The 16299-nt window shown below is 38.8% G+C and overlaps 1 protein-coding gene across 3 annotated transcripts in view; it reads left to right on the top strand.

Annotated features, from left to right (window-relative positions):
* The window catches only part of RAP1A (RAP1A, member of RAS oncogene family), a 56500-nt gene extending 41782 nt beyond the window's left edge, over positions 1-14718 (top strand). For all 3 annotated transcript variants that reach the window (XM_005860008.2, XM_014534622.1, XM_005860009.2), the window contains exons 2-8: positions 688-771; positions 2652-2720; positions 4806-4862; positions 6808-6948; positions 9079-9222; positions 10702-10817; positions 14024-14718. In XM_005860008.2, the coding sequence (XP_005860070.1) occupies positions 715-771; positions 2652-2720; positions 4806-4862; positions 6808-6948; positions 9079-9222; positions 10702-10788 (555 nt within the window). In that variant the 5' untranslated portion in view covers positions 688-714 and the 3' untranslated portion in view covers positions 10789-10817; positions 14024-14718. The remainder of the gene's footprint in view (positions 1-687; positions 772-2651; positions 2721-4805; positions 4863-6807; positions 6949-9078; positions 9223-10701; positions 10818-14023) is intronic.
* The last annotated feature ends 1581 nt before the right edge of the window (positions 14719-16299 follow it).

The raw sequence follows: 16299 nt of genomic DNA, 5'->3' as shown, positions 1-16299 counted from the left end.
TGCTGTTATTTTAGGATGGCAAGTTCATTCCTCCATATTCCATCATGGCCATTGGAAATACTTTCCTGCCTTTTTTACTTTTTAAGATAATCAGGGTATATTTCTTTTTTTTTCTCTTTAGCAATTTGGGCCTTATGGAATATATTACTATTACCCACCTATATAAAATTTTAACGATATTTCTCTAATCTCCCATTTGTATCCTAATAATTTTTGAGTTAACATTTTATGTAGTTCAACTATATGTAATAATGTGAACAAAATAGTATAGAATTACTATATGCTATTTTAAGCAAATTACATAGCATGTATGTACATTATATTAAAGCTCATGAGTAAACTTCAAAAAAGTACATTAGCTGTTTTAAATGAGAGCTTCATAAATAATTGAGTTTATGGCTATACTTATAATTGCTAGTTTTAATCTTATTTTCTGATCAAACACTCTTAGAAGTAACAAACAGGCTAATGATTGATGCTAGTCAAAAATGACCTTTAATGAAGTAAAATGCTTGGCAGTAGTCCTATAAAGTGATGTTAAAATCTGCATGGTTTTACTGTGCAGCCTCTGTCTTCGCTTTAAGGGGGAAAGCAAACAAAAATAAAATCTCATTATTTCATGTAGCAGTTGTACATTCTTAGGCTAATCTTAGCATATGTAGTTATCTTCAATTTTTTTTTTTCCAGATTGTCAGTATTTAAACAGACCACACCATGCGTGAGTACAAGCTAGTGGTCCTTGGTTCAGGAGGCGTGGGGAAGTCTGCTCTGGTAAGTTAGCCACCTAACTATAACCAACTAGTATAATACAAGAAGAACATTGCTGTGTTTTTGCTTTGAAACCTCAAGTCACTAAAGAGAAAAGGTGCCAGTGTTTCTTATATGCTTATATCTGACCCAGAGGGGACAGAGATTCTTTCAGTAACCATGGGTGTGTAGTTTTATAATGGTGGCTCGTTCATTCTTTCATTTACCAAGTATTTATTGGTTACCTGCTATAGTGTTCATGATTCAAAGAGAAATAAGATTGTTTTCATTTTTAAGGAATTTACATTTCAGTGGGAGAGACTACACTGATACTATAGATACCAGTGGAGCGAAGGCCATGTTTTGTATGCATGCTGCATTTATTTGGTAACTGTTTATTGAGCTTCTGCAATGTCAGGCACTGGGGTTGTGACAGTGAACACAAGTCATCCCGGTCCTGCACAGAGCTTACATCCTCCTGGAAGAGATGTGATAAATACACAGTTAAACAAAGAACCACTTGATTATAATTGCAAGAGAGATGACTTTGAACGAAAGTACAAATTGCTGACAAGTGAACCTAAATTAGCATTTAAACAACTAAGAGAAAAGTCGAAATTGCTGGGGTAGGAATGAGCAAGGGGGAAAGTAAAGGGAAATGAGGTGAGAAGCAGGCTAGGGCCAGATTAGGACTTTTTTGATCCTCACCTGAGGATATGCTCATTGATTTTGGAGGAGAGGAGAGGGGGCAGGGGGAGGAGAGAGAAAGAGACATAGATGTGAGAGAAACATTGATCGGGTTGCCTCCTGTGCGCACCCTGACTGGGGATCAGACCTGCAACCTTTTTGGTGTACAGGATGGTGCTTCAACCAACCAAGCCACCTGGCAGGGGCAGGGGTAGGGGCAGGGGCAGGGGCAGGAAAGCAGTGTTTTTCTAACCCTCTGCCCTGAGCCATATTTTGGGGACCTCTGCTCTAGCATAAAGCATATTAGGAAGTTTAAAGTTCTTGGTGTGATTATATCCTGAGTTTCCTTTGAAGAAGAGATTAGTAAGAGAAAGATGCTTGAAGTTTACTATATTCAAGTTCATCTATTTAGCTCAAGCTAAAATCATGTTCAAAATACTCCTCTGGGTAACTTGGTGTCAGACTCTCAGCCCACATATTTACCCTTTTCTCTAGGATTAATGGGCCAGATCCTGTTTAAAGCTGTCCAGGAAATATTTCACAGTCATCTTCTGTACTTCTTTCCATTTGTCAAATGATAAAATACCTAGTTTCTAGTCTGTGCTTTACAGAAATCCTAGAGATAAAAGTAGGTAATCTGAAAAAGATTTGTAAGCAGCATTTTCCAGTGAAAAGCATAAGGCTTCAGAATCAGGATGGTGTACATTTGAATCTCAGCTGATGTGAATGTGAAATTTGAATGTGATTATAAATTTAATAAATCCAGTACATTTTAATTCCCTTTTATCTTTTCCCCAAAATTAGAAAGGCTGGTTCAAGACTTTAAAATTTAGAACCTTACGTCTGTCTCCTTTCAGAGCATGAGATAAAAGTTATATATAGAAATACAGAGGAGTAATGGGAGTTTGCTGATAATTTTCATTTTTTACTAAATTAGAATCTGTGTCATTATTTGTATCTATGTTGCATTTTAAAACGTAATATACGTAACAATTAGCAGTGCGGCATCAGCAACAACACTGCTGACAGTTTTGAACATGATCAACTCCTTTCATAGTAAGTTACTCTTATGTATTAGCATGTCCTTATATTGAAAGATGTTTACCCAGACTTTTCACATAATTTCATTTAATCTTTACCACATTGTGAGGTTAATAACATTTAGAGGAGTTGATTTTTTTTTAATTCTTTAATTTTTCTCTGCCTTTTTTTTTTAGACAGTTCAGTTTGTTCAGGGAATTTTTGTTGAAAAATATGACCCCACGATAGAAGACTCCTACAGAAAGGTAAAATATGAAAATTAAGTAACTTTAATGCTTGAAGTTTTCCAGTGACTGAAAGTTTGTTTAGTTATATAATAACTTTAAAGAAATTTCATCTTTAAACTATAAAAAATTGGTTGTTGGATTCTGTATGATACCATAATGGTAGATACATGTCATTATACATTTATCCCAAATCGTAGAATGTACAACACCAAGAGTGAACTCTAATGTAAACTGTGGGTTTTGCATGGTAATGATGTGTTCATATAGTAGGTTCATTAGTTCTAACAGAATTAACTCGAGTGTGGGGTGCTGGTAGTAGGGGAGGCCAGCTAGAAACAGGGGAAGGGTACATTGGAACTCTATTTTTGCCAAGTTTTCTTGTGAATCTAAAAAATAAAAGCTTTTTAAAAGGGAAAAGTTGATCTTGACAAAATATACTATTTTACTTAATTACAAGATTAGCTAGAATTGTGGATGATTTTTATGATTTTATTTCCCAAACCTTATGGGGTGGGATGGGGTGGGTGGTGGGCAGAAGACAGTGTGGAGAGAAAGAAAAAGAAAAGATTAAACCTACCATTCAACAATAGGAAACTAAGTTCATTGAACTGTACTGACTGAGCAATTTCATTATCTGCACATTGGATACAAAATTGTGCTCTAGATACTTTGAGAAGCTCCAGGCCTAATTCATTATTCATTGAATGGCCCGTTTACAGGTTGGGCAGGCTACCACATTTGTCCCACAAGTGGTGGGACAATGAATTTGTGGCCACCAGTGGTGCTCCTCAGTCCCTGATCTGACAAAGAAGCAGAGTTTAAAGTAGGCCTTAGGCTAATTTTAGAGACAGTGTTGCATTACTGAGATTTCCCCCAAATCAGTTGCTGGTTAAAGCTGTAACTCCACATGGAGACCTGTACCTGGAAGGCAGGAGATTGACCACGTTTCTCAGTCTCTTCTTTATTAAAAAGTGTCCACACCCGAGAGCTGATACTTTCTTTAAGCCAACCTTCTCTTCTTTTATAAAACACTGGGCTTTCCCTGCCGATAGTGCTCTTGCAAACACGGTGAATGTTCCTAAAACCCACGGGAATTTCTGTAAGAAGTGTGGCAAACAACCCCACAAAGTAACACGAACAAGAAGGGCAAGGATTCTCTGTGTGCACAGGGAAAGCGGCGTCATGACAGGAAGCAGAGTGGCTATGGTGGGCAGACTAAGCCGATTTTTACCAAAAAAAAAGGCTAAAGCTACAAAGAAGATCCTGCTGAGGCTTGAATGTGTTGAGCCCAACTGCCGATCTAAGAGAATGCTGGCTATTAAGAGATGCAAGCATTTTGAACTGGGAGGAGATAAGAAGAGAAAGGGTCCCGTTCTAAGCTTCATATTTTGTTTTATTATGTAACAATAAAATCTTGATATGTTCACTTCAAAAAAATAAATAAATAAAATAAAACACTGGGAAAGTAGAGTTCAGTTATAAAATTTCACCTTATGCACACAGCTTTTCCAAAGAAGTATCTTTTTCCTCAAGTCCTGAGGACTATATGAGTTCAGTGATACTCACTAGCAGCTCTGTGTTCCCTGTATCTCTTAAACTAAAATTTTCCTGTGTATTAAATTTGGGATATAATATATTTCAGTAAAACTGTTAACATAGTAAGTTGGCAAAATTTCTTTGCCCCCAAACCTTGTTTGCATTTGGAGTAAATTTAATACTTTGTGCTTTGTTTTCTTTAAAAATAATATGAATGATCATTTTATGCATTTTTTCTGTTAGAACTGTTCCTGTTTTCCTACAGTTTTTCTTAAGTCATAGAATTTGACCACTAGCTTTCTAGTAATAACAAAAGTCATTACTCAGAGTTCACAGTGATCAGAAAATATCCAAACCCAACATTGATAGTCCTGGCTTCTGTAATATTAATAGAAAATGCCTGAGACCTCCTGTTCCTAATTGTAATACCAAGTTAAGTCTCACCGATCCGGCACACTCTGGGGAAGCACTTTGCCCTTGTTCATATGCACTGGAGTGAGAGGGGGGAGGAAAACAGACTGAGGTTTTGATGTTACTTTTTCACTTTTTCTTCCCTGCCCCCAACAGCAAGTTGAAGTAGATTGCCAACAGTGTATGCTCGAAATCCTGGACACAGCAGGAACGGTAAGCATGCTTTCTCCTTTTATGATAGATTTCAATTTGTGAACAGGTTTTATCATCTGAATAACTCCTCTGAGTAAAAGTAATTATTATGATTAAGAACAAGTTCTCTAAATGTAGGGCTTCTTAAGTGTTTTTTTTTGTTTTTTGTTTTTTGTTTTTTAAATATATTTTATTGATTTTCTACAGAGAGGAAGGGAGAGGGATAGAGTGTTAGAAACATCAATCAGCTGCCTCCTGCACACTCCCTACTGGGGATGTGCCCGAAACCAAGGTACATGCCCTTGACCGGAATGAACCTGGGACCCTTGAGTCCGCAGGCTGACGCTCTATCCACTCAGCCAAATCGGTTAGGGCTTCTTAAGTGTTTTTATGTGCATGAAACCATCGATGGTGGACTTAAAGCTCATATCTCACTATTAAATTATATGTTGAGTTCACCTATGGAATCTCTTTGTTGGGTTTCTTCTCCCTGTGTTCAGGTAAGGATGATGCTGTTACTGCCCCCAAAAAGGGTATTTCAAACCCAGAATTTTAGTTAAGATAGGTAGTTCACTGGGTTTAAATAAGACTTTGTCTCTTGTCACCATAGTCATTCATTTTTATAAAGATTATTTTGCTTTTATTGGTATTTTAACATCTCAAGGGGCTGTTGACAGATACTTGTTTTCTTTTTTCTTTTTAAATATATTTTATTGATTTTTCAAAGAGAGGAAGGGAGAGGGATAGCGAGTTAGAAACAACGATGAGAGAGAAACATCGACCAGCTGCCTCCTGCACACTCCCCACTGGGGATGTGCCTGCAACCAAGGTACATGCCCTTGACCGGAATCGAACCTGGGACCCTTCAGTCCGCAGGCCGACGCTCTATCCCCTGAGCCAAACCGGTTAGGGCCAGATACTTGTTTTCTGACAAAACTCTTTAGGATTATTTGGAGCCTCATTTTTCTTATCTTTAAATGAGTACAATAACATTAGTATATCTTGTTTCCGATCACTTCTTACTCCTTGAAGATTTTTGCTCATTCTAATACTGCTTCAGTTAGAACTCTTGGTGATTTTAGTGTCCACATAGAATCTCTGTAGATGTTGTAGATAACCCAGTAGCCTGGCATGTCAGTTCCTTGACCTCCATCCTGCTTTAGCCGTTCACACCCATGGTCTTACCTTAGACTATGTGATTGCCCATAACTGTAATACCACCCAGTCTCCTTTTCAAGCATGGCGCTCTCCACTTACCACTTCCGTTTTTCCATCTCCTTTCTTTCATACCCTTTAACTTCATTGGAACCTGGTTCCATTTATCATAACATCTTTGATTATTCCTCATACCCTCAACCCCCTCTTCACATAGCTTCAGGCCCGTGGTCTCTCATTCCTAAACAATCTCCTGCATATATCCTCAACTCCCCTGACTTTTCAACAACCTTAGATAAGTGATTCGCTGTATATTCATTTGGTTTCCAGGAAACAACCCTGGCTTGGTTTTTGCCTGTGTCCTTGGTTACTCCTAAGTTTTCTTTTCAGATTCGTCTTATTTCTACACGCTCTTCATGATTGAGAGCCTCCAGGTTCAGTACTTGGGCTTCTGTTTTCTAGCATCACTGCCTTGAGATCATCTTTATTAGCACTGAAATGATTTAATTAGGATCTATTAGTAAAAAAGTAATGAATGATATATAGTTTTTTCTAAATCACACAAAAGTAAATTAAGGTGGTTAAGATTTTCCTTCTAATTCTAGTTTATTGTTGTTATTTCCAGTCAGGAAAGTAGAGAGCAGGAACATTCACCTCAGGAGTTTCTAGAAACCACGCATCATGTCTTATGTTTATTGTCATGATAGCATGTAAATAAAAAATGCAGTAGCTCACTTGTGATTATTCTGATTTAAGTTGTCCTAATGTGTGTTCAAGAAATCATGTTTATAATTGCGTATTTTTATTACAGGAGCAATTTACAGCGATGAGGGATTTGTATATGAAGAATGGCCAAGGGTTTGCACTAGTATATTCTATTACAGCTCAGTCCACATTTAATGACTTACAGGACCTGAGGGAACAGATTTTACGGGTTAAGGACACAGAAGATGTAAGTATTCTTCTCTCTGTAAGACACACTGCTATCTCTCTGCAGCCGAATAAAAAGTGCCTGTTCTCTCTCAGTAGAGTATTTGGGGGGTATCTACCACATGCCTAAAAGAGCCCCTGTCACCAAAAAAAAAAAATGTTTACCTTTATAATTTACCTACAAATTATATGCCTATTGAGATAGTTCAAAAGGGAGGACAGGAATGATGACGTGTTCCTGCTCTGTGGGTAGGACGTGCAGAAACAGGAGTGGAAGAAGGCGGGTAGAAGTGAGGCTCGGTTGAGCTTTGAGAGGTGGACATTATGTCAGAAACAGTGTTCAAAGAACATTACTAAGAATCATAATGATTTGTTCCTATTTCTAAAGTTCTGTTGGTATAGCTTTTACTTACAGGTGTTTTTGTTAAAAGATTTTCGTTAACCAGGTTTTTATTATTTTTTAAAATATATTTTTATTGATTGTAGAGAGGAAGGAAGTAGGGAGAGAGAGATATAAATATCAATGATGCGAGAGAATCTGATCAGCTGCCTCCTGCACTCCCTCTACTGGGGATCGAGCCCACAACCCGGGCATGTGCCCTTGACTGGAATTTAACCTGGGACCCTTCAGTCCACAGGCCGATGCTCTCTATGTACTGAGCCAAACCAGCTAGGGCAGGTTTTTATATTTTTAATTTTATTTTTGTTTTAGAATTTTTGTCTTATTTGGTATTCGTTGTTTTTGTGCCTTTTTGCGAAGGTGAAATGTATATTTTACATGTCCGCTTCAGTTTTGAACTATGGAGGCTTCCCTTTCAGTTGTATCAGTCAGGATATTAAATTTCATTTGTACCTTTTTCTCTTTTGTGTGTTCTCTCTCATTATTAATGGGAACATATGCACCTGCTCAGGGCCTTCACTTAGGTAATATTGTAGGCGGGATGGATTTATACCATATGATTCATGACCAACCATAACCTAATGAATAGTCCTCTTCCTTCCCAGGACTAATTTATCTAAGAGAGTTCTGTTTTTTAGGCAGTTAATGCAAACCACTGAACTCTGGTAATGGTCATCATTTTATCCATATAACAAACTAAAAACAATGGAGTTAGTTGTAGGTGCTTAGTGTTTCATCTAACTCGTGATAATTGCCTATTTTAGGTACAAGATCCACCGTGTCCCTTAAATTCTTTCTTTTGTATCGTGTCCATCACTTCACAAATGGCTTTGCTCTGTGGGCATCTTTGAACTAAGGGTGTGGTACAGTTTGTTACCAATCTGTTTTATCGGAAGTAGGGGCTGTGGGTGGACATAGCCAAGCATTTATGGTATGGAGAAAAAGCGAAGACGTCACTGCTCTGGCTGTATTTTCTCCTTAACAACCCACCTGAACTGGTCTCAGATTTAGATGTCAGGTGTAGAAGCAGAACTTGTCACTGCTCCTGTATTGGTCTTGCCACTACTTCTGGCATTTGTTGGGACTGTGAGACAAAGCACTTGAACCACAATTAGGTCCCCGAGTACATTCTTCCATATTCAGATTTTTCCACTTGGAATTCAGCTATCACTTGTAGCCCACATGGGAATTTTGGGATTATACCTTTAAAATAATCAGCAGATCAATGTAGTAAGATCTCTTCTATAATTTTTCTGTCTCTTCCCCTGCCATCCACCTTCTCCCTCTAGCACAGTGGTTCTCAACCTTCCTAATGCTGCAACCCTTTAATACAGTTCCTCATGTTGTGGTGACCCCCAACCATAAAATTATTTTCGTTGCTACTTCATAACTGTAATGTTGCTACTGTTATGAATCGTAATGTAAATATCTGATATGCAGGATGTATTTTCATTGTTACAAATTGAACATAATTAAAGCATAGTGATTAATCACAAAAACAATATGTAATTATATATGTCTTTTCCGATGGTCTTAGGTGACCCCTGTGAAAGGGTCGTTCGACCCCCAAAGGGGTCGCGACCCACAGGTTGAGAACCGCTGCTCTAGCACACATGCACATACCTGTTTTTAAGCACTTGGTGAAGCGTATGGTCCTCATTTGCACATTGCAATTGGTGACAGATAGTTGCTTACTTATAAGGATAAGTAACAAATATGTTAGTGTTCATTTTCTGTTATTTTCTCCCACAGGTTCCCATGATTTTGGTTGGCAATAAATGTGACCTGGAAGATGAGCGAGTAGTTGGCAAAGAACAGGGTCAGAATTTAGCAAGACAGTGGTGTAACTGTGCCTTTTTAGAATCTTCTGCAAAGTCAAAGATCAACGTTAATGAGGTAACCTCTAGCTGCTGGGCAGCACAGACAAGTGTCTTTTTAGTCTTTAAGTTAACAGCCAAAAACTATTTAAGAAAAAAAAATTATTCTTTGAAACAGTCTTGATTCTACAGATTTATAGAAATCACTAAGTAATTCTTTGTTTGCATAAAGTCACTTTGACGACTGTAATGAAGACATTCATATTTACCTTATATGCAAAGAGGACATTTAAGCTAAAGGAATATTTTTAAAGTCCTGCTAAGCCTCATCAGGGGTGGGGAACCTTTCTGCCAAGGGCCATTTAGATACTTACAACATCATTCGTGGGCCATACACAATTATCAACTTAAAAATTAGCCTGCTGGCCAAAACCAGTTTGGCTCGGTGGATAGAGCGTCGGCCTGGCCGAGGGGTGGTCCCAGGTTCGATTCCGGTCAAGGGCATATACCTTGTTTGCGGGCACATCCCCAGTAGGAGGTGTGCAGGAGGCAGCTGGTTGATGTTTCTCTCTCATCGACGTTTCTAACTCTCTATCCCTCTCCCTTCCTCTCCGTAAAAAAATCAATAAAAATATGTTTTTAAAAAAAATTCTTAAAAAAAATTAGCCTGCTGTATTTGGTCAAACATTTAATTAGCTAACCCCTAATGCCTTGGCAGATCCAGACCAAATGATTTTGTGGGCCTTATACGGCCCCTGGGCTGGATGTTCCCCACCCCTGCTCTAGACATGGGCCAGAAAGTAGTATATGAAAATTGTCACATCACCCATGTATTGTACAATTGCTTATGCATATATGTATGAATAGGTTATAAAGTAGGAAACCACAAAAATTAAAGTAGTTACTATAATGAATTTATAGAGAAACATACTACCTCGTGGATATCACAGAATTTGGTGTTTTGAGTTCTGCCTTCCTTTAGTGCATGACTCAAAGGGAGGAATCTGAGTGTGGACTATAATTCACTCTCTTTTTGGCCTGATACAGCAGGTGCACAAGGCTTTTTTTGTCCATGACTTAAGCACTCCACTATCTTGAGAACGTAGCTGTGGACAGGAATGCTTCACAAGTAAGCTGCCTGCCTGGGTGTAAAGGGCCAAAGTTGACTGGATCCCTAAAAGATTGGTGCAGTCCCCAGCTGCCACCACCAACCAAGCAAAAGCTTGAGGTTCCCTTTTGTTCTTTTCAGCATCATTTTTTTACACTTTTTTTCCTTTCCTGGAGCGCATAAGCTTCGCTTGCTGGTGTGCTCGCCATGTGTAGCATCCCCGGTAATCAGTCTTAGAATTCAGCTCGCTCACAGCATGGTGGGAGCGGGGAGCAGGCTAGGTTATCACAGCCTTGTGTTTTCTCTTGCTGTTCCTCTCTGGCCTTTGGTTCTATAAGTCTTTTTATCTGAATGTTTTATCTGAATAATATTTAACAGAACCAAGATTGTTTTGTGGAACAAGGTCTCAAATGTTGGTTGAATAAGTACATTTTTCTTGTTTTCATTTAGATATTTTATGACCTGGTCAGACAGATCAATAGAAAAACACCAGTGGAAAGGAAGAAGCCTAAAAAGAAATCCTGTCTGCTGCTTTAGGCCCACAGTGAGCAGCAGCTCTGAGCCAGGTGAGTGCCGAAGGCAGAGCACGTGCCTCTCTTGTCCTTGACTTTGTTTTGGGCTGTCTCCAACCTTCACCACTTCCCATGGCACCTATTGGGCTATTTCCAGCTTCTGTAACTTGTAAATGTGATACCTAACCTGTAGCTATGCTCATCTTGTGGGTAATATGTCTCTCTCCCCATGAGATTCTAAGCTGTGTGAGAGAAGGACCATGTCTGTTTTGCTCACCACGGTGTCCCCAGTGCCTGGTATAGAAGGATCTTCATAAAGTAGTGGTTGAGTGAATAGAATGACCACCAAGGTCACTCCCAAATTCATGCCAAATTGAAGTGGAACAGTGCATCGCCTGAAACAAAAGGGCTTGCAGAAAGGCTGAAGCGCACATTTGATGAATTTTTCCAAAGTGAACATACTCATATCTGAGTAAGAATCTCCTCCCCCAAATGGAACCCCTGCCCTGAATCCTCACAACATGGGTTAGTTTTGCCTCTCTTTGAAATTAATATAAACAAAAACGTCTGGCTTAATTTATGTTTGGCTTCTTTTACTCAAAAATGTGAGGGTCTTTTTGAAAATCATCCTGATTGCATATAGTAATAGTTCATTTTTATTACATGACTATCCCGGCAACATGTTTATATATTCTACTGTTGATGGGCATCGGGTTCTTTTGGGGACTAGCACTGGTAATTCTGCTGCACATATTCTTGTACAAGTCTTTGTGCGCATGTGCATGTATTTCTGTTTGGTGTATATCCAGGAATGGCATGGCCAGGTTGTACACTGTGTTTATGGGCAGCTTTCGTAGACACCACTAAAAAGTTTTTCAAAGTAGTTGAACCAGTTAGCACACCTACCAGCAGTTATGAGTTCCACCTTCCCCAACGTTAGTGTTGTTGGTCGTTTTGACTGGGTGTGTGGTGCTACGTCAGTGTGGTTTTGGTAGTAGCTTTATCTCAGGTACAGTTGACTTCTTTCCAATGTTTTGTCTGGAGGCTTCGAAGTAGTAATTGACTTCAAATATTGCATAAGTTTTCGTTAAGTGAGCCAATTAGCGCTAGCCTTAAAGCTGCCTATCAAGTAAGAAACCAGGCCCTGTGGGGCCATTTGTTTGTTTTTTGTAATTCTGTATTTAACAATTTCTGCTTTTCTTCATCAACTGCATAAGCAATACCATAAAAGAATATGTTTACATAGTGGAGTTATAGGGTAATTTGTAAACTTGGTCTGCTTAGAGGAAAGTTAAGTTCCCACTTGAGAATTGGTTGTGCTAACTCCTCCTCTTGGGTCTGTGCAGTAGATCGCCTCTTGCAGAGCCCCACATTAGCTGGAACATGCCTCCTTAGAGAGATGAGTGAATGTGTCTCTCTCTCAAGGGAAACAACTGGGTAGTAATTTCAAAGAAAGTAGAGGAAAATGGGCAGAAGGGCAGGGGGCATGGCATCACCTCTGGGAGCTGGATTCAGGAAAGACAGCTTCTGGCCAAATGGTTGTTTTAGGCTTAGTGAAATCTTGATTCATTAGCTATAAACCATCAGCTCCCTGAAAGTGATTACTGTTAAAATTGCTGGTGCTTGTGTGTGTTTAGGTAAGGGTGCAAGGTAGGGAAACAAGGGCTCTGTCCCTGATCTGAAGTATATTACAGTGGGGCCTGGACTTACGAGTTTAATTCGTTCTGTGACGGAGCTCGTAACTCAAATTACTCGTATGTCAAATCATACGAGTGAGACACGTGATGCTGGGCTGATGTTGTGGCGTTCACTGTGACGTTCGCTGCGCCAACTAGCGGTGGGGTATCTGAAGCTGGCTCGTAACCCGAATTTTAGCTCACAACTCAAAGCAAAAAATCGGCCGAGAGACGGCTCGTATCTCGAAAAACTCGTTAGTCGGGACACTCGTAAGTCAAGGCCCCACTGTACTTACTCTCTTAGAGTTGGCTGCCTTGTTTATGCCATTACCTTGGCTGATCCTAGTTTAATTTCCAACTCTCAGAAATGTCCATTAAACTTATACTTAAAGGAAGAGGTGCCATCTCCTGGCCTCTTGTGAAAATTCACCCTCACAAATCCTACAGTGTATTGTGAGATTTACCTTAGAGGAAAGAGATCTTGGCCTAGATCTAGAAATAAGACTTTCATCCCGGTTGCATAAATTCTTAGGCTCTGCTATGTATTCAACTCACAACATAGTTAATAAGTCACCTGAGCTCTCTGTGAGTGTTTGGGAATAGGCCACTTACCAGTCGGAATACTTTGCATGCAGAGCATTGTGTCCTGATTACGACTTGAGGGCCCTGTTGATCCCATTTGAAAAGTACTGCGATACGGGGTAAACATTTTTCGTAAGAGTATGTGACTCTTGAGGGTAACTTATCTAGCCTTAGCCTTTAGGCAAAATTGTACTGGAATATGTTAATCTCTTTCTAATGTGTAACACTGTTAAAGATCTAGGAGAGAGATTCATTTTTGGAAAATTCTTTTTTTAACTTAACTCTTTCCTGCTGAGCAATGAGACTGTCAGTCTTCTGCCTTTGAATACGGGGATCAGCTCTTTCGGTGTCTTTTCCTAACGTGTATTATAAGTGGTAACACTAATGGGCAGAGTCCTAAAATAGTTGAGGAAAGACTTTCCCATGGAGCCCTGGCCGGTGTGGCTCGGTTGGTTGTGTATCATCCCGAGCACCAAACGTTGCAGGTTTGATTCCCATCAGTGCACATGCCCAGGTTGTGGGTTCAGACTCCAGTAGGAGGCAGGCAGGAGGCAGCTGATCCATGTTTCACTCTCACATTGATGTTTCTCTCTCTGTCCCTCTCCCTTCCTCTCCCTCTAAAAACCAATAAAAAAAATTTTTTTTAATTCCCATAGAAAGAGTTTGCAAGCGGATGCTGTTTCCTTACTGCAAAGGAACTTTCAGAATAAAATTATAATAGGATAGAAATAAAACAAATACTGTTTTCCTCTTTATAGACAGGACTGTCAGATATATTGTAAAACACTAAGTATAATAAAACTACTTTTTAAACACTTTTAAAGGGAGTTTAAAATAGCCCTGTTACTAGAGCTGCTTAGTATAATTTGTTCTCTAGTAACAATCAGCCAAAACCATTGTTTCTTTCTATATTATTAAATATCTGCTTGTTTACTATTATGTTCTGACATCAAGAGATTAATCGTATATATAATATATGTCTGTATCTATTCAACATTCTAGATTACAGGAATGAAGAACTGTTGCCTAATTGGAAAGTGCCAGCATTCCAGACTTCAAAAAATAAATCTGAAGCGGCTTCTCCTGTTTTACATATTATGTGAAGAATTTAGATCTTATATTGGTTTGCACAAGTTCCCTGGAGAGAACAAAATTGCTCTGTGTATGTCTCTCAGAAAATAAGACAATAGTATTTCTCCTTTGCAATAGCAGTTATAACAGATGTGAAAATAAATATACTTGACTCTAATATGATTATACAAAAGAGCATGGATGCATTTCAGAAGTTAGATATTGCTACTATAATCAAATGATTTCATATTGACCTTTTTATCATGATTCCTTCCGTCAGGCACTAAACGTTGAACCATTATACTTTATATCTGTAATGATATAGATGATGAAATTTCCCCTCAAACTCATTACAGCAGATAACTTTTTTGAGTCATTGACTTCATTTTATATTTAAAAATTATGAAATATCATTCTGTCATATTCTAATTAAAATTGTTTGTGCATAATGCTTTGGAAAAATGGGTCTTTTATAGGAAAAAAACTGGGATAACTGATTTCTATGGCTTTCAAAGCTAAAATATATAATATACTAAACCAACTCTCTAATATTGCTTCTTGTGTTTTACTGTCAGATTAAATTACAGCTTTTATGAATGATTAAATTTTAGTACATTTTCATTTGGTTTGTGTGTCTTTGTTATTGTTTATAGATTTAAAGCCTTTATTTTATAATGACCACATCGTTTTAAATGCAACAAGTAGCTCCTTTCTGCCTGGAACCTGCAGAGCACTTGGCTTGAAACCCCCTAAGTAACTGGTAATTTCTCAGAACAGACCTCGCACTGTCTGTTCTGGGTATATTTATTCCTACTATACAGTAACATACAGCGGGCTACATAGAATAGTTTTGTATATTCTCTCTTGATCTTAAAGAATGTATCTTATTGAATAAAATGTCCCACTGTGTATTATTTTTATATGTAAAAATATAAGTTTAATACTGTATCAGGATTTAACTTTTGCAAATCTTCCATGGCTTGTAACTTCATTAAGGGAATCTTTTTGCCATTGTTAATTTGTGCGTATGAGTCCAACAATGAAATGTCATGTAAAATGTTCACATTTGCTTTATGATAGGTTGAGGAATCTAAGAGAAGTGAGTGTGAGTGAAGTCGCAGAGATGCTTTTGCTTTGACTCTCTGCAGAATAGCATAACAGTGGTAGTCTGGAAAGTACTGCTCAGTTACAATTTTAGCTGGCTATAGAGTGATGCTTTTCTTTTCCTTCTCAGCCCGCCCGCCCTCCCTCCCTCCCTTCCTTCCCAGTTCTTTCTTTCTTCCTTCCTTCCTTCCCAGTTCATTCGGTCTTTCTTTCTCTCTTTCTCTCTTTCTCTCTTTCTCTCTTTCTCTCTTTCTCTCTCTCTCTCTCTCTCTCTCTCTCTCTCTCTTTCTCTTTTTCTCTCTCTCTCTCTTCCTCCCTCCCTCCCTCTCTCCCTTCCTTCCTTCCTTCCTTCCTTCCTTCCTTCCTTCCTTCCTTCCTTCCTTCCTTTAAAAGATGGGGCTTAAGTAGGACATGGACAAAGGGTGATATGACCTATGTATTCTCCATAGAAATCGAGCAAAACAGCTTGTTAGCCAGTTACATCTGGAGAAGGAAAGAACACGCTTAGGGGCCCCTGTGCCTTGTCCCTGACTGTTAGGCGGACACCAGAACTAGGAAGCCCGCATCCTTACTCAGGGATCTAGATGCTGGCTCGTAGCCACGGGGGAGAAGCAGCGCTACGTTCACACCTCGCTAAGACTTTCCAGGAGTGTGGTCAGCCAGTTACGAAATAGAAATTTTGAACTCACATTTCAAGTGTAAGCTCTGACCACCTGGAAAATGTTAAGTGCTGTTTAAAAAAAGAAGAAGAAAAAAAAGAAATTGTATTCCTTTGAGTTTCTAATAAACTTAGTTACCTAATACTTTACCTCCTATTGATCCACTTATACTTATGTCTGGGATTGAGGGGCCAAAAATCTGGTAAATGCAATAAATTAAAAACAAAAAAAATAAGTGAAGCATTAGGGCCAGTCTGTCCAGGTCAGGGTGGCATATTTTAAGGTAAAGTCATTTTTGCTTTAAGACTCACCTCTCAAAACATCCCCTTGGACTTAAAATCATAGATATCTCACAGACAAGTGAAAAATTCTGAGTACTACCTGTTACATAGACTATGTAGTTACTTGCCAGATCAAGTAGAAATCATTAAATAAGAATAATCC

Source organism: Myotis brandtii, unplaced genomic scaffold (assembly GCF_000412655.1).
Source record: "Myotis brandtii unplaced genomic scaffold, ASM41265v1 scaffold131, whole genome shotgun sequence".
Lineage (NCBI taxonomy): Eukaryota > Metazoa > Chordata > Mammalia > Chiroptera > Vespertilionidae > Myotis > Myotis brandtii.
Note: the sequence above shows the minus strand (reverse complement) of the source record. Positions and strands in the feature narration are given on the sequence as shown.